The sequence below is a fragment of the Uranotaenia lowii genome, chromosome 1 (assembly GCF_029784155.1).
Source record: "Uranotaenia lowii strain MFRU-FL chromosome 1, ASM2978415v1, whole genome shotgun sequence".
Taxonomy (NCBI): Eukaryota; Metazoa; Arthropoda; class Insecta; order Diptera; family Culicidae; genus Uranotaenia; species Uranotaenia lowii.
This window is the reverse complement of record NC_073691.1, coordinates 9,712,370-9,739,880: the sequence shown is the minus strand read 5'-3', so window position 1 is coordinate 9,739,880 and position 27,511 is coordinate 9,712,370. Positions and strand designations below refer to the sequence as shown.

At 40.9% G+C, this 27,511-nt stretch overlaps 1 protein-coding gene across 2 annotated transcripts in view; it reads right to left on the bottom strand.

Moving 5' to 3' along the window:
- Positions 1-396: 396 nt before the first annotated feature.
- Positions 397-27,511, bottom strand: part of LOC129740167 (uncharacterized) — a 117,594-nt gene continuing 90,479 nt past the window's right edge. For both annotated transcript variants that reach the window (XM_055731774.1, XM_055731776.1), the window contains exons 3-9: positions 18,851-19,608; positions 10,597-12,268; positions 7,708-8,805; positions 7,362-7,483; positions 6,248-7,123; positions 6,043-6,183; positions 397-4,697 (exon numbers count right to left, since the gene is read on the bottom strand). In XM_055731774.1, the coding sequence (XP_055587749.1) occupies positions 4,626-4,697; positions 6,043-6,183; positions 6,248-7,123; positions 7,362-7,483; positions 7,708-8,805; positions 10,597-12,268; positions 18,851-19,608 (4,739 nt within the window). In that variant the 3' untranslated portion in view covers positions 397-4,625. The remainder of the gene's footprint in view (positions 4,698-6,042; positions 6,184-6,247; positions 7,124-7,361; positions 7,484-7,707; positions 8,806-10,596; positions 12,269-18,850; positions 19,609-27,511) is intronic.

Below are 27,511 nucleotides of genomic sequence, written 5' to 3'. Positions count from 1 at the left end.
TAAGTGTTTTTTTTTCTTGCTTTTTCATTCTCTCTTACTCTTTCCTTATAATCTCTTTCTAAATGGCGGGCTGGCGGGCATTTTTTGTTGTTGTTGTTGTGTCTTTTCTAGTGTGTGAGTGACGCTTAAAAAGTGCAAGTGTTGTTGAGTTACTGTTTGCGGGTTTTTTTCTCTATTCACTCATTCAGTCTCTTGCTCTACTCTTCTAATATTTTTCTTTCTCTCATACACGCTTATTCTTATTTGGATTTTTTTTTTAATGATTCTATCGCGATTTTTGCTCATGGACGATTGTTATGTGTTTGCTTGTTTCATAACTTATACTTGGTTACAAAATTAAGCGATTTCTTTTCGAAATGGATTGGGAATTGTGCTCCTTTCTGCTTTCCATTATGATTTTCTTTCTTTTCAGATTGCCAATTGGTAACAGGTTTTTCTCGAATAAAACGAAAGCACACTTGTTTGTTTTTTTTTTCACTAGTTGTTCTGATATACATGAGTACATAAATATGATAGGACACACACATCCAGATTGGGGAATTTAGGAACTACGCGATACAAAATAAGTATAAAAAATCTTTATGTTTGGTTTGTATGTTTCCATTTAAAGCACACTTCTACACGTTTAGGACATTGATGCGTTAAACAAGAGAGAGATCAAGCGTCTATTTGTATTTATGTTTATAAAGTGTTGTAACGTTTTCTGTTGTTGTTGATGTTTCTATAAATGTTTGCTTTGTGTTTTTTTTGTTCCGCTAGTTTAAAGTTGCACAAATACCAGTTATTGAAATGTTTTTTCTTCTGTTAATTGGTTCGTTTGGAATTGGTTTACTTTTTTTCTGGAAAGCAAAGCATGTGAATATTGTAGTGTAAGCACGTAAAGATGAAATCTTTAACAATTTTTCTTCTATAAATTTATCCGGGCTACCGCGGAAGGATTTCAGAACTTAACTTCTTTAACACTTCAACCTTGAAAACAAAAGTGAAATGATGACGAATGAATGATAACTTTATACTGTTCATAAATCGTGGAAAATAGCTCTTTTCTTATTAAAAATATTAAAATTTTAAATTAATTTTTTTGGATCGATGCACACCGAATGACCGGGTATTCAAAAATATTTCTTTAAAATCGTTCAATGTTATATGGGATGTTTTTTGAACCGAACGGCATTCTCGTGAATTAATATTTTCCATTCTTAAAAGAATATGCAAAATCAGTTGCATTGGATTCTGTGCAAAACACGTTGGAATGTAGCTTGCGTATTTTTTGGCCCGAAAGGCTATTTGACAGATCTATTAAATTCATCGCTGAAAGAGAATACGAATGGAATTTTTTAAATATTCCTTTTTTCTTCTTTTAATGAAAGAAAATATGGGTTGTGTTGGAGTTGTTTAATTATTTGTGCCGCTTTGCCAACCAATTCAAATCACACAGATGTATAGTGAGAATTCTCATCATTCAAGCCCAAGTAAACTAGATATAAAGTTTCAAAAAATTCTAAATAATTGCACAGTCATGAACTTAATTGTATTTTGGATTGAGCTCTCGAAATTTCCAAGAGAACACTTGGACTACCAATTGTCATACGATTTATGAAGAGCCTCCTGGGTCCAAAGCAAATATCAGCGCATTCTGTGAAAAATGTACGTTAGAGTATCGAGTCTACCTTGAACACTTTTTGACTTGACTTCTTGGTCAAAAACACTTGACCAAAGCTCAAGATACTGGGGGCCTTATTAGTTGGATGTGTTTTTGATCAGGGTTCAGGGTTCATCGATTATTAACAGAAGGTCTACGAAGCACGGTTGAAGATAAAGAATCAAACATAGACTTTACATCCGCACATTGGAAAGATTTGTATAAGCCTGTATTCTGGTCAGAAAATGGTAGAGTCCTGATGTTTTCAAAAACTTCATGAAAGATCATGAACATTAATTGACCCTAAACCTTGCCTAAAATTAGGTCATAAACATGATCATCAATTGACCAGAATTTTGGAACAAGAAGCGCCTAGAATCTTCTTAGCCAAATGTGAATGATGAATGTACGATTGAGTATTCGGTAACCCAATCTTGATTGCTTGAATCTAGTCAATTCCGTTTATATCGTAGCTCAGGTTCTATTTTCTGTTTACAAGCTAAGCTGTAAGTTCTTTTGTTTTTGAAATACCACCATCTGATAACCAGAGAAATTCCGTAATAGGAGGTTCAAACTCAAAATCATTATCTGACAACAATTTGGTTTCGAGTCAAGTTGTGATTCCATTTATGAACTGGCAATAAACGAAATCATTATCAGATCGACAACCATATCGAATTTATTTTAGTTTGGTCTGCATGTCCATGATTCCTCTGACAAATTTACCCATGAATATCGTGTATACTTTTCGAAGGGACCTTGAAATAACAACTACCGAGGCCGAGCCTTATAAAAATATGTTTTCACTTTGTTCAGAAGGAATTTGAGTGATTATTACAGTCAAATTATAAAAAAAAATCACTGGTTTTGATAGAACTCTAAAGTTTTCATCAACGGTTTTAGCATTCTTTTTATATTTCTTTATTTTTGAGTATCATGTATACTTTTCAAAGACTCATGAAGTTAATATCAATTTACAAAAATCTGCTTGTTTCGCCCAAAATCTAAAATTCAACTGAACAATAATGCAAGCTCTAATGGAGTGTTTTGTTTCATGTCTATTGTTATTTGTGAGGGTATTGTTTCCTGTTTGTTTTTCTTCTGGTTTTTTTTTGTTGACTTTTCAAGGGCCTTTTGATTCTAGCTCGATCCTTACACCTACAAATGTAAGCCTAAGCGCTACTACACTGTCATGATTAAAGACAAAATTTGTCGGTTGTTAAAAAAAACAAGGTGATGGTACTGGTGGTTTCTCTACATGTTAAAGATTCACACAAAGGGACGGCCCAATCGCATTGTTTTGTTTCCTCTTTTTTGTTACATTGTTCGTTTTTTTTTTATTCAACGGGACTCAGCAAAACCTATCTAAATGTACATTTATTTAATAATCTAAATATATAAAAAGCTGCTTTTGTTGTTTTTCCTTAGATTTTTTTTTGTTTCCCGTTCGTTTGCTTCTGTGTCGGCGTGTGTATGTGTATTTTTGGATGTGAGTGTTTATTGAGGCGTATTTAAGTTTTTTTTTTCATTTTTTTCATATTTTTGTTAAGCATTTTACGGTTAGGGACAAAAAACAAGAACAAGGAAGGTACTGACTGATGCTGCACAAATTACGTCCAAAAATATATATGTTTATGTAGGTATGTGTTATTTATATGTTTGATTTTTTTTTTCATTTTTTTATGGAAAGGACTCATAGCACAGGTTTGTTGTTGGTTTTTGCGTAGTATTGATTTCCGCCATTTTCTTTGTTGTTTCTTCTTGTATAGCTGTAGTAGTTTTGTCAGCAGTAGCTGTAGTTTTCGTAGTAGTAATAATAGTAATAAGAGTATAGGTAACAATAGACGAAGCAATACTTTGTTGTTGTGGTTCAATACCCAAAAACCCAATAGCTCTGTTCAGTCGCGTTTCGTACTTTGCACGTGTTCGGATACGTATGACTTATTTTGTTTTGTTTTGTTTTTTCTCTATAGCTTAGTGACTTCAAGCATGCTGTTTGTGTTTTTTCATTTTCCTCAATTCTCGCCCTCGTCTACAATGTGCTTGATTATGCGAATGATATTGTTTTTTGTTTGTTTGTTTTAATTTTCAATGCAGAACAATTCTTGTAGGCGTTTCGAGTCGAATGGCTTTCTCCCGTTCGAATCTTTCTAAGATATTTGCTCAATCGACTTTCGAAATCGATCATTTCTCTCATTTTGTTAAGCTAAACTTTAAACAATTTCAAAAAATATATTCTAGTGCTTGTTCTCGGTCGCTGTGTGCCTTGTCCATTAGTCATTGAGTTTGACTTTTTCGTTTGCTTTTAACTCTTAGCGATGTTCAAATCTTTCTTTGGTAGTTTTGTTCTGAGTTTGAAAATGTTTTTTTATATATATTCTAGCACTTATGCGTTACGCGGGATTTATCATCTGATATCAAATCACCGGTTGTTATTTTTCTTCAATTCATTCTTCTTCCCCAGTACAAAAAGCCGTGTGTCTAAGTTTTTTTTATTTTTTATGTTTTGTTTTAGCTAATGTTAGATATTCTTTTTAAATACAGTTATTTAGATCCATCGCGTGTGGGAGCGGTTTTCTTTTTTTTTTTTTTTTTTTTTGTAAGGTTAGGTTAATTACACTTAAATGCTCGCAACAGTTATTTGCAGTCCGTTGTTCATACGTTTCCTTTTTTTTTTGGTTTGTCCAACTTTATTTATCAAACTTTCCATCAACTAATCAACCGATTGTGTGTGTAATAGCTTATCCAACTGTTTTTTTGGGTTTAGTCATTTTTTTAGTAGTTTAAGTACTTGCAAGGCCAAGGCGTGAATTAATTCCGATATACTGGTTTTTGTTTTTATTTCATCTCCTCTTGAAGTTCAGTTTCACTCGAGAAACATTAACGAAAATTTTTAATTTCTATTGTTTAAAGTTTAGAGAAACTTCCAGAGTTGGACTTTCTTGTTTGTTCACCGGGACAGTGCCGATTCCGTTAGTCCTTCTTAGATGTAGACTGGATTTTCCTGACCGGTGAGCAGCCGGAACATTGATGTTGGCATTGTTTTCATCAGAATCTGAAAATAAGGGATAGAAAAGGCGTCAGCAACATTTTCAAAATATCTTACAGATGTCAGGATAAGATACGATTCAACAATCAATATGATTTAATTCAATGATTCGAAACTTTTTGAACTTTTTTGAATGAGGTTTGTTTTAGCTGCAGATTCATATTTTTAAGCTGTTCATGACTTTGTAGTCTGAGAAAAAGGAAAGTGTCAAGATAATTCTAGAACTCTACTAGAACCGATTAAAGATCAGTGAAATCTCTTTTCATCTAAAAGAGACCTTTGATTGTACTGTAGAGCCTGTCATGTCAAGTCAGGACATGAGTGCCTAAGTATTACTTGCACCGGTTTAAGCTTATCAGCTCCCTTTATTGGCCAAAATGCGTAGATTTTGAAGAATCGGTTGAAAATGCAATCTCTGGGTTCTTCTTCTTTTTCTCTGTGTGGTGTCTACCATATTCGAGTTCTTCCATGAGAACGCTTGGACCGGTTACAATGACCATATCCATATGTCCATCAAACTGTTTAACGTCGTTCGACGGTTATTAATCCTTGGGTTCAGATCAAGGCATAGGAAGCTTACTACTCTAAACGCTAAAATCGTGCCGCCATTTGTCGGCTTAAGAAAGTCAAGAATCTCTTAACAAGGAATGGGAAGCAATTAAAACGTCGTCGAGTCTCCGGTCTATTGGGAGGCTGTCGTGCAGGAATCACTGAGAAATTGTCGGGCCGGATCTACTGAGAGGTGCTCGAGCGGGAGACACTGGAAGGTCGTCACCTGAAAGCTAAGAAGGCTCTCAGTCGGAGTCAGAGAAAATTGTTGGACCAGATCCACTCCAACGGTCCTCGGGTCAAAATTAACGAAAGGTCATCGGATCGGTTCCATGAAATGGAGGCAGATTCGTTAGATCCTTTAGAAGTTCTTCGGAACGGGAAGGTAGTCGAACTCGAGCTACAGATGATCATGTAGCCTAAGGAAAGTCTCCGTTCTATCACTTGACTCTACACACTAGTTTCCATACTACATGACCTTGAAAAAGACTAATAGCTACAAAGAAAGAGCCATCGAAAATCTTCTCGATACGACGATTTTTTCATTTCAAGGTCTCGTTCGGCCGTCTTTTCAGTCTCTTGGAACCCTAGTCTTCTTAGAACTCGGCCTTATCACCTAGTTTCCATCACTAGTCTCGTCTTATGAAAGCCTCTTTTTAAACTAAAATAAATGTAACTTTGACATAACAAGTTTACTTTCTAGACTCCAGATGGAGTCTATGTAGATGCAGCCTTCCCGAAAAAAGACGTCGATAGTCTTCCGTAAAAATATACTAAATATTTTGAAAGAATCGAAACTAACCTCTCCCACCGACGTCGCCAGCAGGTTCACAATCTTCTCGTGTGGCACGGCCACCACGCTTTGGTTGTTGATTTCTATGATCCGATGCCCGACTCGAACGCCACCTCGCTCAGCAATGCCACCCCTCAGCAGACTGCAAATCTAAAAAAAAGGAAAAACTTTCAGTTCAGATCTCCTAGACTACAAAAATTCGTCCTTAACTTACCACTCCGTTTTGAACGCTGAAACCCAGCTGATACTTGGTGTTCGGACGTTTGATCTTAACCTCTACTACCGGTGCACAGGGAACGACGGTGAACTTGACCACCGTCTGGTTCTTGGTATTCTTGATGTAGCTCTGGCAGGTACTCAGAGGAAGTCCCACCAAGCTCAGCCCGTTAATTGCTATGATCTGATCACCTATATTCAGCTGTCCACATCGAGCCGCAGCACCCGCAGAAGCCAGATTGGCGATGACCACCGTAGGTAGCATAGAACCCCACCCTGATTCCACGATCACCACCCCTAGGATCTCTCCCTTAGCTTTCGGAACGACCACCTCCTTCTGCAGTTCCTTCTTGGCAAAGATCTCCAGCTCGTCACCGAATATCTCCTGACTGTTGAGCACCTCCTGGTAGTCCATCTCCTTCATGAAACTGTGATCCTCGATTCCGTTCGCCTTCAGGAACTCCATGTAGGCAACCTGGAACGCCTGGCCGATCGACTGGGCAATGAACTGTGCCTCCTCGCTCTCGAACACGTGACAAATCATCTTGGGCGTCCGGTTACCCTTGACGCTTCCCAGGGCGCTCTTCTGCGGTGGCGTAGTTTGACTTCCTCCGGATTGGTTTCCGGTACCGGCTGCTGTGGTGGTTCCGCCTCCATTGCCACCGGTTCCCGAATCACCCGAATCGACGTCCTGTGGCACAAATCGTCTCCGGGCCATCAGCACCACCAGATCTCCGATGTCAGCGATATAGGATATCGTTCGCAGGGCGTGATCCATCATGATCTCTTTGAGGTCGGTGTTCAGCACCATGATTTTCTCTGTTGAAATGAACAGGTCGACCTCGGTACTCGGCTGTGTTTCACCATCCGGACTCTACGAAGAGTTTGAAGAGATGAAAAGGTGTTAGTGAAGAGTTTTTGGGTTATGAAGACAAACACGAGCACACTTACCAATGCCTAAGGAGATGGATTTAGCAATACAGTTGAAGTGTTGAAATTGATTTTTGTGTAATTGTAGGAAGTTCGGTGCAATTTTTTCGGGCGATAAAAGAGAACAGTAGTTGCAAGTTAGTGATTGATAGTTTGAAGGTGTGTCGTCAGCTTATGGTTACCTTAATTCGTGAGACAGCTTCTTCCGCTTGCATCATCCGAGTCGATTTTGTTGGTTGTCCCTCACAGACGAGCTGCGTCGATCCTAGATAACGTGCCCGAAACAGGACGCCTTCAATCAGAACTGTGTATACAGGATGAAACTGCAAATACAAATTGGTGTTAGAAAGGTAACAACTTCACAAGGTTTTAGCAACTTACATTTCGGGTTAGAATAAGATCATTTTTTCCAGGTAAGCATACAGAAAATTAAGCATTAGATCAATCTTCAACATTCGAGAACTCTTGTGATCGATTTTTAATAATCAATCGGTGTATAATGTTTACAAAACGGAATTTGGTACGTACCTTCCTTATTCTTGTTCTTCTTCTTCTTATCGGTATCGGACTTTGAATTGGTAGACCCGTTTGGACTTCCGCTTTCGGTCGTCTGTTTCTCCAGCTTCGTCGGCGAAGTCTGGTCCGGGCTATGACTAGGGGAAATCGTAGATCCCGTTACATCGCTGGGCCCATTTAGGTTGATCAAATTTCCACTACCGCTGGTGTTCAAACCGGTTCCCGTGACACTGTTCTGAAGCGCCGGGGACAACTTACTGGACTGCACAATCTCCGGTAACGAACTAACGCCAACCCCCTGGGCACTGGTCGGGGATAGCAAGGTCGAAAGGCCCTGTCTCAGCAACGATGATCCCTGCTGATTGCCACCTGGTTTTGTGCCGTTACTACTGCTATACAACGAAGAGCCACCGGTCCCAGTTGTACCAGTTGTTCCAACCCCAACTACACCACTTCCGGTTTGCTGTTTGGGTGACAATTTGTGCAGTAACGAAGATCGGGTCTTCCGATCCGACCAACTCTTGCTGTTGTCGTCGTAGAAGCCCTGGTCGTCCAATCTCTGGTGACCCAGCAGTCGATCCGTCTCCAGATCCGTGTCCGGATCTTCGTCATCATCAAGAGCACTTAGGTTCTTGGAACTAATTCCATGCAGTAGCGAGTCCTTTTCGCTGGACTGGTTTGCCGATCGTTCGTTCGGTGGTCCAGTGGTTGGCGTTGTGGGGAGCAACAGTCCCGGCGAGGAGCTGTTGTTCATCGGAGGAGTCGAGTGAGCTACCACCAGCTTGCCGTCCCGGGATCGTGGAATCCAGACCGGTGAAATCGAAGGAACTGGAGAATCTAGCTTGTCCGTTGCCGAGATCATGGGATGTTTGGACGGCTGACCGGTGGTCTGCTGTTGCTGTGTATGATTACTAGATGGTGGTAGCTGGGCGGTCGTTGGGGATGCGAGGGTTTTGGTGCGCTGTAGACACGTTCGGATGTCCTTGAGAGCCGCGTGGACGTCCGCCTGTTGACTGTGGAGCTGTTGCATTGTGAGTTGGGGATCGCAGTCGATCGAGGATTTCCTGTGCGGTGCTGGAGCAGGTGGAGGCGGCGTTGATTGGATGGTGTCTGATGGAAGATGAGAACAGTAAAATTAAAGTTTAAAACTTATACCATCTAACCCATTTGATTATTTCTGAGATTCTTATATTCTAGCAATCAAATATTTTACAAATCTACCGATACTCAATGCTTGGATAACCGAAAGTTGTATATATCTACGTACACAGTTTTGTAAAAGGTATTTCTGGGGGTAAACTAAAGGAACTATTGAAAGGCCAAGATCGGAAACTGGGGCCAAGCTTGAGAGCAGCTCAGTGAATGAATTGAAGGTATTTATCTGAAGTAGTTCACACACAAGGCAAACACATTTTAACTTCGTTCTGCGTGTGCAAACAAAAGATTCAAAAGTGCGCGTTACAAAAAGACTGGAATACTGAAGAAACGGGTTAGGTACATTAACTCTATAGTTACAATCTTTCAAATGTGGACTAGCATTTTTCGAATGGTATTTTTCCTGTTAAGTTTCGAAGAATTTAAGCATAAGATTATGATTGAAGATGAACGATCACAATCCCAAAATTCAAGTTTAAAAAAAATCATTTTCCGTTTAAAATTTGACAGTTCTTGACAGCCTGAAGTTTTTTTTAAATATGTTCTCAAGTTCCTTGAAAATAAGACAACGCTTTGAACCTTTCGGACAACAGAAATGTTACGTTTGGAATTTAACATTCTTAAAGATGAAATATATTTCCCAAAAACGGTAAAGCGAAAAACGCGTTTGACTTGCCCAACGGTTAGATTTATTCTGATAATTTCAAATGGGCAGTGATGCCAATAGAACTAAAATATAAGATAAACAGAAGGGCTGCCCAATTTTCGGAACGTTCAGGTTCTGATAATTTTAAACCATTTTTTATATTCAAAAAAAAAAAAATAAAGGAGGATTTTTCTACGTTGTATCGTTTTTTTTACAACAAATGTCTAGATTTAATTTACAATTTCGATCATACTTTTCATTTTAATTTGAAATATTTTGAACAACCAACGGTAGTGATTAAAAATTTGATTAATAAATATACTTTACATAAAACTTTTTCACGTTTGATGACTATCTTTTTCACATCTCACCTCATCTTCTCACGTCTTACTTTTTGTTGCTCACGCCTGATGCATCAATTCACATTGACATCATATATATCATTTCACTCTTGAAATCTCATTTCTCACGCACCTCTTTTAAAATTTCACGTCTCAAATCTTACGTCTCACCTCATGTTCTCACATCTCAAATCTTACGTCTCACTTAATATGCTCATGTCTCACTTCTACTCTTCAAGCCTTTCTTACGTCCTCACGTCTCACTTCTTATACATACATTTTTCGTATCTCACGTTTCATATCGCAAATCTCACGTCTCGATTCTATCATTTGCTCGTTTAAAGTCTCGCTTTACTATCTTGTTGGAGTATTCACTATACGTTATACTTTCATTAAATTGTTTTTCACGTCTCGAATTTCACATCCAATATCTTATATCTCACATCTCACTTTGCAAGTTCTACGTACTATGTCATCTACGTTCCAATTTCTTCGGCTCATGTCTCATGTTACTGGGCCTGGGAATTTTTTTTACAAATTTGGGCAAATTAGTTAATGTTTGTTTCAACAAGAAAAAACACAGAAATGCTGTTTGCGTTTTTTTTTATAAAATTTGGCTGGCAGTTGCCAAAGAGTATAGTGTACTTTTAAAAATCCAATAAACATTCCAAGCAATCGTTATTTATGATAATTGAGATTCACGAATAATTCCCGTTAACTTTTTCCTACAATTTACACGCCAATGAAAACTATACTCACTGATGGTGTACAGCGATTCCAGCTCCGGGTCCCGGTTTTTGAAAATTTTATTGTTCTGCAGGGTGCTGGAATTCAACCCGAGCGATGAACCATTCAGCTTATACCCATTGCCACCGTAAAGCCCATCGGGCAAAGCATTGTTGTTGTTGTTGGTATGACTGTTGTTTGTCAGTCCATTCTGATGCTGTTGACTTGTGGGTGGCCCAGTAGTTGTTGTCGTTGGTGAGGTCATCGGATGCTGTTGTTGCAGTTTGTGGCTGCTGTTGATGAGATCCGGCGTGGGTAACGTGTGGGTCACCGGATTGTTATTTTCCGTATCGGACACGTGCCCACTCGAAAGTCCGTCTTCCAGGACTGGCATGCTGGTGTAGTACCGGGAAAAGGGAGTGTTGCCGGGTTGCATATTTCCAGGAGTATTTTCGCCATGGATAGATGACAGACCACCGATGGTGGTGTTGTTACAGTCCTCGGCACTACCGTCGCCGACACATGATGCGGCAGGACCATTCGGGCAGCCATTAGTCATTAGTCCACCGAACTCGCTGCCATACTTGAGCGATATCTCGCTATCGTAATCACCGCAGTTGCTCTCGTAATCGGTCGTATCCGGAGAGTAGTTGAAATTTTTGCTAGGCCTACGCGGGGGCTGCTGCGACTTCTTTCCGCCGCCGCCTCCTCCGCTTCCACCATTGGTTCCGTTTGTGCTGGCTCCTTTGAATCGCTTTCCGCTTCCAGTTCCGCCGTTCGTCGTCATGAACTGGGTCGAATCAAGTTGAGCTTCATTTATCACATCACAGCTGCTGGCACGACTTCCGGGATCCAAGTAGAGGCTAAAGTGGCGCTCATGGTCCTGATACTGATGCTGCTGCTGCTGCTGCCGAAGGGTCACGTGTTGCCGCACATTACCCAAACCCTGCTGTTGTTGTTGCTGTTGTGTCTGTTCCTGAGATGGTTGCATCCGCTGATGGAAACCACCGCCGTGATGTTGCTGCTGAAGCGAAGACGACTGCTGCTGCGGCTGATGGTTGTGGTGATGGGGGTTGTGATGATGAGTAGCGCTATAAATATCAATCTCTTCCTCATCCTCCCCATCGTCATTATCGTCGTTAACAATCCCCGATGGCGGAACTCCGATTCCGCCGACGCCGCCGCCTACTACTGCCGATAACTGTCGATTTTTCTCTTGCTTTTTCTTCCGAAAACTGCTGTATCCGTTTTTGATTCTCGGTTTGCACTTCACATTGATCATATACTTGAGATTGTTTCCGACCCCCTCCAAATCGTCTTCTTCGTCTTCCTCGTCCTCCACCTCTCCGTCGTCCCGCTCATCATTTTCTTCTTCATCGCAGCAATCGTCGTCACTTTTCACCAGTACATTGTTACTATGGTAGTTGCTAAGATTGTTGTTGTTATTATTCTTGCTGTTGTTGTGCATTGTCGTCGTCGGGGATTTTTGGAGGATGCTGTTGCCCATTCTGCTGGATGAGTTTTCCATCATGTTGTTGATGCTGCTGCTACCGTACGCATTCGTTGACTGGTGCCGGTGGTGGTAAACATGGTTCTGCTCCATGGTGGTCGTCTGTGGTCCGACCGCCGATGTTGTTCCGATGTAGGTCGTTTCCAGCGTCGTTTTACTATCCCCCAGATCCGAGGGGTAGTCATAGTGGATGTCCTGTTGGAGAATGAAGAGAAGAACAAAAAAAGGTTAGTTAATTTATTATGGAGTTTAAAAATGAGTAATTCGAAAAATGGATTTTAAAATTCTTCAAGTTCTTTTCTTGGAAGGTTCCCCAAATAACTAACATAGGAGCATTGAAAGTTCATATTTGGCTGAGTAGACGGTACCCGATGGCTTTAAAACTACTTACAACTTTAAGGATCACAAAAAATCTAAGTCGGGAAACACCAACATCGGTGTGGGACTGTGCTAGGGTGTAGTTGACAGAAAATTTTAGCCTAGTATGGAAGTAGCCAGGCGCAGGTAATTCTAATGTTTGCATGATATGAACATATTTACATTTACATTTACCACAAAACAGTTCATGCGAAGTCTTGGAAATCGGATAGATGTACGCTACATTGAAGATTTTTCGAGTTCGAGCCCAAGAGTAAACATCGAACACAGTTTTTTGATAACGATCCGCCAACTGCAACGTTGATAAAGTCGCGAATGGCATATAGATGGTAAAACGACTATGATCGAAACAAAAAAAAGAAGATTTTTCGGACTAGTAAATTATTTAAAGAATGCATGTGAGCACATACTTTTGCAAAAACTGCGGTGAATCCGTGCACCCATGGACAATGGTGGATTATCTACAATACATACATACATACAACATATTAGATCTCACGGCTTAGATCTCCTCACGTCTCACATCTTACGTCCTAAATCTCACGTCTCACGTCTGATGCCTCACCTTCGCAAGTCTTAAATCTCACATATAAAACTTCAACCTCTCTAATTGTTTCAGATTTTTATCGCCGTAGGGCAATTTTGTTAAGAAAGTTCAAAGCTGTCGGTTAGTCCTTTGCTGCTTATCAACTGACTATGGAGAAGGGGGCCATCGCCTCCGTCTACAGTCAGCCAAAAGTGGCTTAGGCGTATACACACTAGGTGTGTTTGTGTTCATCAAAAAATGCAATATATACCACTTTGAAATCCAACCATCATTGTAATCTTGAAATTTAGATCCAACCTAAGAGACTGTTACAAGTGACTCTATGCACAGTCGTATCTAGTTGGTTTGTATGCCTGTTGGCTTGAAAAATGCACCTACTACTTTTCAGCGTAAGATAGGTGATATCATTCAAACTAACAAGTTATTGATTAAATATTATACAAAAAAAAATCATGAAAACTTATCAAAAAACTTGACTCTTTAACGCTCAAATTTGTAAAAGTGGCTCCAGAGAGTTACTCCTCCCGATGAAATAAATCACGAAATGCCAATGGATGTCGAAAGCAGGAAAATAAACTGGTTCAACATTTCCTGCTTCTTAAAGCAACGAAAAAAATGTTTGCTTTTCCAACACCCTAATCTCAACACAGCAGCAACATCAGCCCCAACACCACTTTCAAATCACGACTTCTCTTAGCTTAAATCCATCTCCCTTCACGTCAACAATCCGGCGACAGCGCGTAATTGTCATTGCATGTTTCCGCGTACCGTACCTGCCCGTGTTTCGTGCATCGATTTCCGGTTGTCTGTCAATACCGCCAAAACGGCCCCTCGTCAAGGCATAATGAAAATAATGCCACACAAAAGTACAAAGGTCTATATATACATATGTATATTGGTACATAAAAATGTAGCCCATAAGGCTCTCAGATCGATTTGATAGTGAATTTATGCGGTTATGGTTTGCCATTTGTGTGTTGACAAATCCAAACGATCCCGTAGCACCGGATGTGTCGGGTGCTGTCAATAGGCGTCAGAGTCGTTCATAGGATGGGAGCACCACGTAGGACTTAGTCCTATGTTTGTAGCAGACTGTGACGAGATTCGTCGAACGGAATCGGTTATGTTTGTTGTTTTTTTTCCTGCTTTCCACGTTATTCTCCTGTCAGCCCACTTCCTTTAATATGTATGTTCCTGCTCGAGGTGGCATGCACAGCACACGTGCGATTATTCCGGTTCATCGGATGCAATAATAAGGTTTTGAACTAGGCCATCATGCAGCGGACTATCATTTGCTTCGTTTGAACAGATTGTTGTGACCACTAACCCACTTTTTTCATGTTGAATTTGGCAGGACATTTCTGTCGGTATTTTCTAAAGTTTTGTAGAATGACATCGAGCTTTTTTTACAATGTAAAGTGCAAAATCTGATTCATTAGGATTAGGATTCAAATTTAATCACCTAGATTTGGTGGTACAAAACGTTAAAAACAACCCACAAGGTTTTTTGTGAAAAAAAATGTTTAGGGAAAATTCGAAGGTTTGACTCTCCTTTCTTCTAAAATATTCAAGATATAACCCCTCATTTCAAGGACAAGGGTTGAACTCTCCACTTGCTGCTACCTATATCGAAATGTTTTTGGATCGATACTATTGGATTGACTCCCAGAATTCATCCTTCACCGACTCAGATGACTTCCCCGTCGAGTTGAGGTCTTGCTGCCCATTTTTAACTTAAGGTATAACCTCTCTTATTAGCCACTCAAGGGTCCTTATTCTGCGCCGAACGTGAAATGACGATAATCGAGTCATCTGCCGTCACGGGACTCACATCTTATTCCGAAAGTCAGTGTAAATGAAGTGGCAGAGGTTCATTCTCAAAGCTCATCCGAAGTTACGTTCCTCACCTAAAGCGACTCCTGGAATCGAGTGACTCGTCTATCGGCACCTCAAGCGCGGCGCAGAAAAAGGGCCAAGGTCTGACGTCTTTTTTTTGTGACTGAGGGTCTGACATATCTTGCTTTCGACTCAAGATATAACCTCTTCGTGTTTAGCAGACTCAAGTCCGCTACCCCCTCTTGATTACCAATGTTTTTTTTTTACTTCAATTCAATTTATTGAGACCGAAGAAGTTTGAAAAAACTGTTGACGGACCCCCGACGGTGATACATTTTAAGTGTAGTGTGTGTTTGCTTTTTGCTTATCTACTACTTAAAACTATTCACTGTTTGCTGCCTTAAGGTTAAAGGAAAAGGAAGGATTCGGGATTGAGTATGTAGAAGGAAGGGTAAAGGATGGATTTAAGGGTAATGCTTTAATTTCCCACGCCAGGTTGCACACGGTTATGAAGACCATTTCCTGTCTTCTCCTCCCAAGAGTCCATAGTGTTGACAAGGTTTACCGCGCTTGCCACGCGTTACTTTGGTGGCGAACTGTTTCTTAGGAGGTCCGTGCAATTTAATTTTGTGTTTAGATTCAAGAAGCACAGTAAGATCACACTCCTCCACTAGCCATACTATCTATGTACAGTATGGTGTCGTAAGAGTGAGAGGACCCTACTGTGCTGAGTTTCGTTTAAGGTGTAGTTGGTTTTATTGAAGTCTAGGAATAGTTTTAATTGTTTTTTAAATATGGAGAATCTGTTAATACTTTTTAGTTCACTTGGTAGTGAGTTGAATATACGAATTGCTTTGTTCACAACACTTTTTTGAGCAAAAGAAGTGCGTAATCTTCTAGTTAAAAGATTAATGTGAGCTGAGCCTCGAGTATTGTGGCTATGAGAGTCAGATGTTAGGGTTAAATCTAGTTGATGTTTAATAAGATTATTTACAACTTTGTATATGTATTGGCATAATTCGAACATATTAAGTATATCTAAAGATAGCACTTTCAAGTTGTAGAGCAGTGCAGTCGGATGTAAGATAGGAAGATTTCTTATAATCTTGACTGCTTTATTTTGTAAAATTCGAATAGGTTGTAAATAAATATTGGCACTACTGCCCCATATAGAATTCATGTAAGTTATATGGGAGTGTATGTAAGCGAAATAAATTTTCCAAGCGGTATTTTCAGTAATTATAGAGCGTATTTTTCTCAAAGCAAAAACATACGGTGTTATTTTAGAGCATACGTGTTTTGTGTGCACGGTCCATTTCATACTATTATCCATTAACAAACCTAAGTACTTTACTGAATCAACTTGTTCAATTGGAGATGTTAAGTTCGAATAAGACGTATCCTGATTCCTATAGCATAACTTCCTACTACGTCCGGACGTTCATATTTTAACCACGAGATGAAATACGCAGTAGCTGTTGAAAGTTCTGATTCCCTTCTTCTGCTAACGATGAAAATTTTGGCAATAACATTACAACACTGTCATTACATAAACAGTTTTTTTTTCCTAACCTGACATGTCTACAAATGATACGATATAGATGGATAGAACCCGCTCTGGGCTGTAGTTCCACCTTCCCGTGGTTAACCAAGAGATCTACACGTCACAATTGGTACAGTCAGGTGGGGTAAACCACTGTTGGGGGATACCCACGGGTAGAGAGGTCCTCGATGCCGGGCGAGCCTCTCGAGTCGGTGTACGATGTCGTCACTATCGAGTCAGATCGTTCAAAGTACTGAATGTGTACCGTGACAGGCGCGAGTCTAGAACAAGCTGCTCTCGATCTGGCTCACTACGGGCCAAAGAGATACAAGAAGACCGGACAACGGTCGAAGTAGGCTGACCACGTTGACGGGGGGCTGTCGAGTAGAGTGCGTCCGATCCAACGGTTAGAAGCTACAAAGATAACGCAATATCTTCTGCGTATCGGATGCCGTGGGTACGCCGCGCTCGTGTGTAGGATGCTCCACCTTCGGGGAGTATCCGAGTAGGGCGGTTCTCAACGACAGAAGCTGCGGGAAAAAAACTTGACCTTCTTCGCAGTGGAAATCGTTGGGAAAGGGTTATTCCACGTTCGGGGAATACCCACGGGTAGAGTGGCTCTCGACGCCGGGCGAGCCATTCGAGTTGGAGTAGGATGACGTCTTCGTCGGGAATCATCCGAGTAGTTGCTTTAAGTACCGCGCGTGTGCTGTGACCGGCGCGAGTCCATGATAAGCTGCTCTCGATCAGCACACGACGGTCATAAAGGTGTCAAACCTCGAATCCTGGAGATAAGAGGTCCGGCTTCGAATTGTTAGAGGAGATGTCAGGCCTCGAATCTTTATGAGGAGAGGTTTGTGTGGACAACCCCGAGTTTTTACGATAGAAGGTCGGGTCTCGAGTCGCAAGAGGAGCGATCGGGCCTTTAATCAACAAGAGAAGGCGTATAAGTGGTTACCTTGAGTCATTACGAGGAGAGGTCAGATATAGAGTTGCTAGGGGATAGATCGGGCCTTCAGTCGTAAAGAGGAGAGGTATGTGTACGTCAACCTCGAGTCGATGCGAGGAGGAGTGGCCGGATTTCGAGTCGTGAGAGGAGAGATTTTGCTGAAAGTGGTCTCGTCTATGAATATTATCTTGGAGCGCACTAGCGCGAATAGACCTCCTACTTTTGAAGCAAAGTGTGTTAAAAAGTTCGAGGTGGGAACTAGATCTGCGGCCCCAGGTGGAGTTTAGGGAGTAGGAGGTATATACGAAGTATATCACCAGTCTTCCCATTGTACCCATGGACCCAGAGTAGCAAATTGGGGGGACGCGTTGGTTCAAAGTGCCTTGGAATACAATCGGTAAACCGGGATTTTTCATCTGAGTGATACACTAATAAAAAAAAGATAGATAGAACCCGTTCTGGGTTGTAGTTCTACCCCCTAGTGGTAAACGTGGTGTTCACGTGGTGTGAATGGGGGCCTTGATACCAGTGCTCAGTTGCAAGTAGAAGGAGTCGTCACGTCTATCGGGAAGTCGCGAACCCGATATGCGGAGCGACCAAAAAGTGTTTGTGGCAATCGAATTCGCGCTTCGGGTGGTCCTAGCCTCGATTCGCGGATGCCGGAAACATGTGGAGCCTAGACCTCAAGTCTTAAGAGGAGAGGTCGAGTCTCAGGTTGAGTCTCAAAGAGTTAAGACGGACTACACGGTTAGGTGGAGGAAATGTGGATCTCAAGACACGAAGAGAGAAGAGTTAGAGTTTCCACTTGAATTGGGTTAAGAGACGGAGAGAAAGAGAGCTTCCAAGACACGAGGAGAGGTGATGTAGGGTCTCGTCTCAAATCAGGTCATGAGGAAGGATTGAAAGAGGGTTTCAAGTTACGAGGACAGGCGTTTAGCTTACGTCTCAAATTGTGACAAGAGGCCGAATGTGTGCCTCGAGTCGCGAGTAGTTGCGAATGATAAGGGAGTCGTGAATCGTGACAGTAGAGAAGGAGAGCTTTACTGGTTAGAATGAAAACAAGAATTGCCGTGGAGCCGTTTGGACAGTAGCCGGTCTAATAAGCGTCATGTACAGGTTACACTTCGTGCGAGGGCTTGGTCTTCTCGACCGCAGTTGCTTTTGGAGTCCATAGTAGGCACGACTTCTGCTGATCATTCGCCTCTTGATCTCAAGGCTGGTGTCATTGTCTGCGGTCATCAGTGAGCCAAGATAGACAATAGTTCAAGTCCGATCTAGATCGGACTTTTACCAAGGAATATAAGAATCTCGTAACGGGTATTGCCGTTGAGCACGATGGTCACTTATTCGAGGGACGAATGGTCAAAAAGGAGGGTAAGGAGGATTCGCTTTTGAGCTACTGAGCAACGAATTTGATAAAGGAAACAAAAAAGCCAAAGTACCGATCCATACGCTGAATTCTAAATCCAGACGAAACCAATAAAATTAAACGGTCCAATCTACATTTGGGTGTTTCGTACTCACCAAACTCTCAACATCGTCTCCGCTTTCGCTAAACTTCTCGAACGCCTTCTCCACATCTTCGGTGGTCGGACACTTGAAGAACTCCTCCAGCACCTTGCGCGTCTCGCTAAACTCGTACAGATAGTCGAAGGTAGACGAAGCCGTAATCGGCGTCGTAAACGAACCGGCCCCAAACGTCGGCGCATCGTCCGCCGTCGTGGAAGTTAGGCCCAGTATCGAGGGTGTGGTTGTCGTTTTGTGGTGTTCCGGTGAGCATCGCGTCACCTTCAACGATTGCTGCTGCTGTTGGAATTCGTCCGTTTTCGAGTAATCGCCGCTAGGCGAGGAAGTGTCCAGCCTTAGGACGTTCAGTTTACTACTAACCGAATCTGTTAGGTTCGATCGATTGACGATACTGACGGCGGCCCGCTTAGCGTCGAACTCACTTAAAAGAGCGTTAGCGTCGAAGGTGACCGATCCGTTTAAGCCGGAGCTAACCTGTTCCAGCAGTGTGGGCGATCGCGTCGGGTAGTAGTGGCTGTTGTTGTTGTTTGGCGTCGGAGTGGTGGCAGCACTGTTGCTACTGTTGTTATTGTTATTATTGTTGTTGATACTATTGTTGTTGTTAGCGGGTGTTAACACACGCTGCGGGAAGCCTGGACGTGGCGGTGTTTGTAGCGATGGAGAAGTCAGATTCAATTTAAAATTGGACGACAGATAGTACAAGGAGCTGTCCTCGTTTAGGCTCAATCCGAACCGTCGGGGCGATCCTTCGTATTCTGAAATAAAAACAGAAAAAGAAAACAGATTAGAACTCACTCACTCGTTTGAAGGGAACATGAATTCACGATTATTTAATTGAAATTGTTCACATTGCTCAGTAAAGCGAGCGCATAATGGGACAATTCATTTTGGTGTCCCCTGGAAGGCATATTGAACGCATTCATCATGGATGGAATATCTTCCATCATTGAAAAATGTCCTCTCCCGTGTCGAAACAAAGGAGAAGGACGCTGCCGACGGGATATTAAATTTTTTTCCTTCGTCCTTTTTTCGGTTGGCGCGCTTTTATGAAACATTCCGAACCGTGAAATGTGTTACATCTAAGTAGAAACGTATGGAAATGTCGAAACAAGCAAAACCCCCTAACGTGCCGTTTATTCACGTGCTTCTAAATCATGTCTTGTCTGACAGAACCGATTTGGGATACCGGATCGAAGAGGTAGTACAAATTTGGTTTACTACTGCTTGGAACATAATTTAGTAGCGGTTCTCGAGAGGGTCTGGTCCCGTCTCGATAAAACCGAAATCCGGCTGTCGATATGTTAGAAATTCAGTCGAATGTTCGATATTTCATAAACGATAAATTCAATTAACTGTTAGATTAAAACAACTGATTCATTGTGGTTTTCCCCAAAATCGACAGTGCTCAATAAATCGGAGTAAAACAATACACCTCTAGTCCGGTTAGATTTCAACCACTCAACATCAACCCCAATCACGTGTGATGGAACAAGAATTGAACCACTTGATTGGTCCAGTCCAAGTCCGATAAACTCGATGAATACAGATATTTGCCATTATTCCTGGAGCCATTTGGATTCGTATTTGGATCTTCGGAAACCGGAAGGGTCAGCACAGCGCAGGAAATCGTTATCGGCATCATGGGGGAAATCGTCAAACGCCATAACGTTACTGCTACATATCATCCGGTTTTTCCTTCGTCCTCTACCCTACTCTTATGCATTGTGGGCCCTGTGCCATCGTTATAAATTGGATTTTGATATCATTTCTCTTTGCTAGCTAGCTGTTGGCTGTCTTATTTGATGAAACCTCCATTTTTGTAGAGATAGGGTTTTGCTCCTGCCAATAACAATTGAGGCGCTTAGGATCAGAGGGGTGCAAGTGCCGAAATGATGATTTCGAGAAAACGGGCCTCAAAGTTTTTTTTCTAAATCAAAATTATCGAATCAATTTTTCTACTAAATTTTCGATGGAGTGTGTCTCATGAGGTCTAAAATGAACGATTCTGAAAGAAAAACCAAAGTTTTTGCGATATTTATGTTAAAACGGCGAACTACTTTTATTGATATTTTTCACTTGCACCCTTCTGATCCCAAGAATGACACTTGCACCCCTCTGACTCCAAACAATATGATTGCATCCTTTTGGAACTTGTATGGAACGAGTATTTTCAGTACGATACTAGATGTTTTGTTTTTGTTCACACATTTAATTTTCTGCGTTTTCGGGCTTCAAATTTCTATGCAACTTATAATGAACGAGGTTTGCAAGTTCCATTATCCTAATTCCCAGAATTTGTTGAAATCTTTCAATCTCTCTTTTTCCTTAATGGATACACAAGAATACCTGCATATGTGTTCATTCATTGAAATTAACTGTTTAGCTGGTCGCTTTTTCCGGTAGAACCAACGTACGCTTCCCCTTGGTTTCGTATCTTTTTTCGCAAGATGAGTTTCCAGACTGCCTGATTTCGTTGGCGTTTTTGGGGTCTTGATGAATGGCCGGTTGACTCTCCAGGAATGGACTCATTCTCGCTAGCAACTGCAGCAGCAGCAACTTCTGATTCTTCAGAAGAACCGTGGATGTTCAATTTTTCTATTTTTGGTCTAATTATACCAGGCCTCTTTCCTAAACAGTTATGTAAATATTCCTTAAAAGACTTAATGTAATTTTTTATAAACTACCTGTCGCAACGACCCATCTGAACTTTTCGAAGTTCCATTTTGTTCCGTGGGATAGTATGTGACATCATGATCAAAGCCTGTCGAAAACTCTGAATCCTCTGAGCTTTCATCCGAGAGATTTTTCTTAGATATATTTGCCAAAAAATTATTGTTAAGTGCGTTTTGTGTTTGCCTTTTATCCCTATTAGCATTGGCTGAATTTGCCATAAAAAATATTTTAGAATTTTTTGTATACATAACAATGAGATTTTCATGCCGACGAAGTTACACCTGAATCTATTTTCATCACTTCTCTATCTGAGGACTTTGGATTATCCTGGTCAGAACCAGTAGAAAATCCTAGTAGGAGCTAGATGATGTTGTTTTCAACTGACAAAAATGTATACGTTCTAATGAAATTAGCCTAAAAGTATAATCCTTTGGTGTCAGAAGGGTGCAAATGCACTTGCACCCTTCTGACACCAAACGAAACACGATTTTCATTGACACGTTTTTTTATAAATAGCTTAAAAATATCGAAATAATTTTTCTTTTGACCTGTGTCTTCTACAGAATGTTAATCTATACTTTAACTATCCAAAAAACAGTTTATCTCAGTTTTGATAAAAAATCACTTGCACCCCTCTGATCCTAAGTGCCTCAATTACTCAATCTTTCTATATCTTTTATTTACTTTAGGTTTTTTTTTTGTTTCGATCACTTATATGGAGAGCAGAGATGTTAAAATCGCGAGTCTACATACTCGCACTTTGCCCTTCTTTGCAGAACGATTTTATTTCGTTAAACTCAAACTGCAATGATGCTATCTATAGTTCAACTCGGAAAGCATCAGGAAGTAAGCTTCGGGTAAACTCGGCAGGAGTAAACAGCAATCGGGGGCAGTGATGTCAACCTTCCAGATTTTGTCTGGATCTTCCAGACTTTTTAGACTTTTGCCAGACATTTTTTCAGGTTTCCAGACTTTTGACATTTCTTCCAGACAATTCCAGACTTTTGACTTAGGACATAAATTGTTGTAAGAAGCTATGAAAATTTAAAATGGTCATGGTAAAATATGGTAGTAAATGATTAGAATTAATGAATTTGGAATGCAGAAATGGTTGAAAGCTAGGAATAATGACAAATGCTTGAAGTTGTGCGTCAAATAGAGAGTCAAACAGACCACGGAAGTGATAGTGTCAGAAACAAACGATTAGTAGCTTTCTGCAACATTGGGATCTGGGGACCAAAAAAAAAAAGGTCACCACCTTCCCAAAAGTAAGCCATCCAGACTTTTCCAGATATTTCCAGACATTTTTTCAAAATCTTCCAGACTTTTTCGAAAAACAGTTGGCAACCCTGATCGGGGGAAACATCAGGGAAGCGAACGTACAGTTCTGCGAATTCAAAATTCAAATCGTTTTCGTTCGGCAGCCGAACACATCAATCGGACAACGCATGGGGGCGTGGTTAAAAGTGATAGATACAAGGGAACGGGAAACGAGCGAGAGAAAGGTGCGAGGAATGTTAACTCGGTCCGTCGGGCAACGATCGCTCGTGTGCATTTGTGTACGGTAAACTTCGTTCTGTTGTTTCGTTGGTGTGATTTTATTCCTGCGAGGCATGGAAAACATCAATGCAGAACTATTCTCTTCGTTTTGTGTGCAATCACGTAATGATTAGAACGAAGATAAAATCAATCTGCACACAACAAGTTAAACTCGGAAAAAAACAGCTGGATGATTCTTTCCGAAGCGAGTTTACACGAGGCTGGGTCATTCGGCCGAAAGTCATGAGGCCGAAAGCCAATCGGCCGAAGGTCATTCAGCCGATGGACGTGAGGCCGAATGGGCTATCTGGCCGAACAGGCCACTAGGCCGAATGGGTTATTTGGCCGACGGTTATCCAGCCGAATGCTGTTAGGCCGAAAGGACGCAAGGCCGGAAGGATGTTCGGCCGAATGATCACTAGGCCGAAAGATCATAAAGCCGAATGGTCATTAGGCCGAATGGTCATTAGGCCGAATGGCCGTAAGGCCGAATGGTCGTAAGGCCGAATGGTCGTAAGGCCGAATGGTCGTAAGGCCGAATGGTCGTAAGGCCGAATGGTTACTAGGCCGAATGGTTAATAGGCCGAATGGTCATTAGGCCGAATGGTCGTAAGGCCGAATGGTCGCATAGCCGAATGGTCGCAAGGCCGATTGGTCGCAAGGCCGATTGGTCGCAAGGCCGATTGGTCGCAAGGCCGAATGATCGTAAGTCCGAATGGATGCTAGGTCGAAGGTCGTAAGGCCGAATGGTCGTAAGGCCGAATTTTCATAAGGCTGAATGGTCATTAGGTCAATGATCACAAGGCAATCCATTAGGCCTGATGACCATTCGGCTTGATGACTATTCGGCCTAACGACCATTCGGCCTAACTGAGCGGCCCGACATGCAAGAAAGCGATTATATGTCTTAAAGGCCTAGCACAAAATCGATCCAACAACCATTCAGCCTAGTGGCTATTCGACCTAACGACCTTCTAGCATCTATTCGGCCCGACGATCATTCGGCCTAATGACCATTCGGCCTAACGATCTTTCGGCCTAGCATCCATTCGGCCTAACGACCATTCGGCGTTGTGACCATTCGGCCTAATGACCATTCGGCCTAGTGACCATTCGGCCTAATGACCATTCGGCCTATCGCCCATTCGGCCTGATGACCATTCGGCCAAATAATATTCGGCCAAATAACCTTCGGCCTAATGTCGCATTCGGCCTATTGTCCTATTCGGCCGAACATCCGTCGGCCTTTCAACCCATTCGGCCTAGCGACCTTCGGCCTAACATCTTTCGGCCTATCGGCATTCGGCCGAATGTCCGGCCCCCAGTTTACACACCACTGATGGAGAGTAAGGTGGCCGTGGATGTACGAGAAAAAAATCTTCATCGAGTTTTGAAAACCGACCATATACATTTTTTAGATTAGCCCAAAAAACTGACCTACGCAAAATTTCAGCTTAATCGTGCTTGATTTAGGGATCCTCAAAAAACACTAAAAAGGGAACGAAATGAAATCTGAAAATCAAAATTTTTATTTTGAGGCCAAATGAATTAAAAAAATGCATAAAACGTCAAAATCTGATGTTATTTAAAAAAAAAAAAATGTCCAAAATCGAATTTAAAATGTCGAAATTTGGAAAATAGATATTTCCATTTGGATGCAAAATAACTTGGAAATGCATAAACGTCGAGAACTGTTGATATCTAGAACCAAATTTCTGAGAAAATCGGCGGTTTTTCGGGAAACCGATCAAATTCCAGGAAGTCGATTTTTTACCAAAGAATTTTTTTTAGATAACACTGGATTTCGACGTTTCATGCATTTTAAATCATTTGACATCCAAATTCAAATTTCGACCTTCAGCCATGCCTTTGGCAATTTTTAAAATTTTTAAGTCGATTTTTAAAAAAAGATTTATTTCGAGATAACACCAGATTTCGACGTTTTATTCATTAAGTCATTTGGCATCAGAATTAAAATTTTGATTTTTCCGATTTCTTTTGGTTGGTGATTATGTTTTATGATTTTTGTGGGTAAAAAAATCGAAACTTTGAGCGCATTGAGGCACCTCTGAAAATCAAGACCTATGGAGCAGAAATTTTGCACAGGTCAGTTTTTGGAACAATCTTCAAAAATCAGATGGTTGGATTTCGAAATTCAACATGAACCAATAACTTACTTCTACCACAAAATAACCAGTCAAGTATCGTTTTTGAAGACTTTTATAGATAAGTTTGAAAAAATTTATTTCGAATTTTTATTGTCTATTTTTTTGCTGATGCTGTACGAACATAAGCACCTTGGTATAATTGTTATTGCTTTTAAATTCTTTCGGATGATCGGTTTATCGAGACTTTAAAACTTCTGGATAGTGTTTTAATTTCAAAATTGCAACAGAATGGAGGCTTCGTAAACTTTGCACTCTCATGCACATTGGAGTTGTTTTCAGAACTGGTCAAATAACAAGTGCAAATTTTAAAAGATGACCATTAGGGTGTTTCAAAATTTCCTAATGTCTGGTAATCTGGAGGCTGAACCTCTAAATGATAGATTAGGGTGGGGATAATTATCTTTTGTATAAGGTCAACTAAAATGCAAATACGTCAAAAATAATAATAATAATCATCTTAGTGTTTTAGCAAGTGTATCGATTCTCAAGAAGGAATTCAGTTTGTCAAATTTGGTAAATCAATTAATTTTTTAGTAAGGATTTAAAAAATACAATTAGCAATTTATTTAATAACTCTATCACTAGCTTTAACTTTCAGGGTTAGAAAAATTTCAAAAAAAAATTAAAATGTTCTTCATTTCTTCAATGAGCTAATTCAATGGAGATACAGATAAAGAGCAAGAGTAAAATTTAAAATCTGAAATCAGATTTTTGTCAGAACCACCAAATTTTCGATTCAAGATTACACCCAAAATTCAGCCTCTGTGCCAATGGCGTGTAGTCAATTACATAGCATCATTGGTACAAGAAGATAACGCGACCGGTGCTGATTCGATTTGCTCCCACTGGCATTAATCTCTCAAGTTAACCGAATTGCGTATGTCTGAAAGAAACAAAATAAAAACGCTTTCACGTCCCTCCCTATCGCATCACAAGACGAAGAAGGATGGAAATAAATACCGGCCAACACCAGGCAGCCAGCGAACCGAGCACTGTGCGTGTGAATGTAGCAAAAGCAACAACAAAAACATCCTTCTAATTCAATCCCTTCAATTCACCGCCAAACAACCACGGCCGAGCTGTGCGTGTGTATGCAGTAAAAGCAACAACAAAAAAAACATTCCTTCAATTCAATTCGCCGGCAAACAACCACGGCTAAGCTGTGCGTGTGTATGTAGCAAAAGCAACACGAATATATTCCTTCAATTCACCGGCAAACAAGCACCGGCCAAGCTGCCCGGCTTTAGCAGCTGTGTATATGTAGCGTGTGTATGTAATAGCAGGCAGTAAGCAAAGCACAGTTCTCATTCAATAGGTTTCCCGTTTCCTCCACTCCCGTTCCCTTTCCCGTTTCCATCGCAAGACAAATGAATACCTTGAAAGGAGGCCAAACGCCGGGAAGCCACTGTCGTGCGTTTCTTTTGTGGTTGATCGGTGGCAGAATGCCTATGACAAATATCCCTCTTCCTGCATGAAGCTCAAATAGTACACTGGTTAAGATGTCGGTCTGGCAAGACCATTTAGATAGTGATTTGAGTTCGATTCTCCCTACGGGCGTGGTTTATATTTATATTTTCTTGTTTCTGGGATGAATTATCCAATAGGAACAAAATCCCATAAAATGTTTTTCTTGTTTTGCTTGAATGTAGTGGTCATGCATCATTTTAGTTGGGAGCCGAGTCCTGATGCCAGTTACGGTTTTTCAAACATATCATCTTCGGCACAGTGCACATTTCAGCGCATTATCGGCACAGAGATGTGCTAAATAGGCATTGGATTTTTGCAACCTCTTCTATGGGTGTAGACAAACAAATTACAAATGAAATTCAAATACAACATTGAGAAACTTGAGATTTGCTGGGTACTCTTCATTAATATTCTTTATTCAATAAATAAGTAAAGCTTATGAATTTGACTGAGAAACAGCATTTTTGGCGTCTATGTTTTAATTACTGATTTTGAAAGATTCTGGCAAAAGTGCACAAATTTCTCAATTAAATTTTTACCCATTTTTAAGTTTTCGCGAAAACAAGAGCTGCTAGAAAAAAAAACTTATTGCAAATTTGGAATCAGCGTCCTCAAATTATTAAAAAATAGAATTTTTCGGACATGCCCGGATCATCAAAGCAAAGTGCACAAGTGAAGCAAACTATTGTCTGACCCGATTGTCAGAATACAGTAAAAACAAGTCCGTATTTGCTGGAAAATTCAAATTGGGGTGAATAGCTCTATCTAAATTGTTTTTTTTTTCTAAAAAAATCACTGAATTCTGCTTAGA